Source organism: Temnothorax curvispinosus, unplaced genomic scaffold (assembly GCF_003070985.1).
Source record: "Temnothorax curvispinosus isolate PA1 unplaced genomic scaffold, ASM307098v1 QBEX01010710.1, whole genome shotgun sequence".
NCBI classification, from domain to species: domain Eukaryota; kingdom Metazoa; phylum Arthropoda; class Insecta; order Hymenoptera; family Formicidae; genus Temnothorax; species Temnothorax curvispinosus.
This window is the reverse complement of record NW_020220490.1, coordinates 1-1,474: the sequence shown is the minus strand read 5'-3', so window position 1 is coordinate 1,474 and position 1,474 is coordinate 1. Positions and strand designations below refer to the sequence as shown.

At 33.6% G+C, this 1,474-nt stretch overlaps 1 protein-coding gene across 1 annotated transcript; it reads right to left on the bottom strand.

Moving 5' to 3' along the window:
- Positions 1–9: 9 nt before the first annotated feature.
- Positions 10–1,468, bottom strand: LOC112460680 (chromosome transmission fidelity protein 18 homolog). The gene is made up of 4 exons (XM_025025476.1): positions 1,256–1,468; positions 947–1,189; positions 520–860; positions 10–411 (listed from the first exon to the last, which is right to left on the bottom strand). The coding sequence occupies exons 1-4, from the start codon at positions 1,453–1,455 to the stop codon at positions 131–133; spliced, it is 1,065 nt and encodes a 354-aa protein (XP_024881244.1). The 5' UTR covers positions 1,456–1,468; the 3' UTR covers positions 10–130.
- Positions 1,469–1,474: the final 6 nt, after the last annotated feature.

Sequence of the window (1,474 nt, the reverse complement as noted above, 5' to 3'; positions counted from 1 at the left end):
CGTGCTGAAATCATAAAACAGGAGTTACTTTAAATTGCGATATCTCGCTAAATAATTAATAATCATTCCGCATAATATCTAGATAATTTAGATCCATATAATTAAAAAAAAACCGTGTATTTTTTTCTGGTCAAATAATTGAATTTTTCTCTTGATATATAATACTTGCTTCGTTGATAACAGTGGGATATGACAATTTCACTTTCTGCGTTCTTGCAAGATGCAAGTGCCACGCGATAAATCCATAATTCGTGTATGGCATAAGTGACCAAATCTGCTTGTATGTAACGAGCGACGTTATTAAATCATAAAATTGAAACCATTCCAGAGACATAGGTACATTATCGAGTTTTCGGTCACAGATTTCAGGATAATTATGAAATATTCCTTGTGCCAATTTTTCCATCTCACCTAATGAACAATTAAACACACAAAAAAACGCCTATATTAAAATTTTTAATACAAAAAATTGTAAATTATTGCATTAAAGTGCGTAAACAATTAATTTTATATAATTACCATTTTGTACAGTTCTCAAAATATTCTGGATTCTTTCAGGAATAGTAAGAACTCCCCCTTTGTTCATAGGAATTGTTAGTATACTTTTCCACGAATCAAACAAATTTTTACGCGTGTCTTTCAGACCTAAAGATAAATTATCTTTCAAGTTGGCACTACCCATATATTGTAACGCCCCTATGCAAGCTCGAACGTCACAGCCGGATCTTTCTGCTATCTTCACAAGATCTCCAAAGTCTACATTTAACTTTTCCTTTCTTGCCAAATCCATTAAACGTTCTGCTAATCTTAAAGGACTTACTTCCGGTACCGGAATTATTACAGCGGCGGCTCTTAACGCTCTATAAATGTAAAATTTAAAATATTACATTTATTCTTTTAACTCATTATAGTAATTTCTTTGATTAATTTCTTTTAGTTAAAATACCTTAATGATGGAGTATATGGTTCATTACAAATGCATATTACGGGACGTGTACAGCCATCAGACGTTTTTTCTGATTGTCCTTTTCCCTTTTTATTTTTCGGCACTAGTTTGCCTTGAATAAATTTTAATAAAAGCTCGATAGATGCAGCCGGTGCACCATCAATCTCATCAAAAATTAAACAATTTGGACGGGGATCAGCGCCCATTACAGCTTTCATTTCTGTTGATGCAAGTAGAATCTGTCTAAACGAAAATATAATGTAACTTCCGAATGTGTCGCTAATATCAAATGAGTTTTGTGCATTGTACCTAAACGTATCTGGAGTCCTTTCATCACTCGCATTGATTTCCACAACATTATAACCGGCATGTTTGGCTGCTATATGGGCTAGAGTTGTTTTTCCTAATCCAGGAGGGCCGCTGAGTAAGGCTATCCTTTTTATTGGATATCCTTTGCTATCCACTTTTTCAATATCGTTTTCGTTATTAACATTTCTCTTTCCAAACATAGGCGGCTGGTTTTTTTTT

Coding starts and splice junctions, on each gene's coding strand:
- LOC112460680 (XM_025025476.1), bottom strand. CDS start 1,455: ATGTTTGGAAAGAGAAATGTTAATAACGAAAACGATATTGAAAAAGTG. Junction 861..946: donor CCATATACTCCATCATTAAG/GTATTTTAACTA, acceptor TTACATTTATAG/AGCGTTAAGAGCCGCCGCTG. Junction 412..519: donor TTTGAGAACTGTACAAAATG/GTAATTATATAA, acceptor ATTGTTCATTAG/GTGAGATGGAAAAATTGGCA.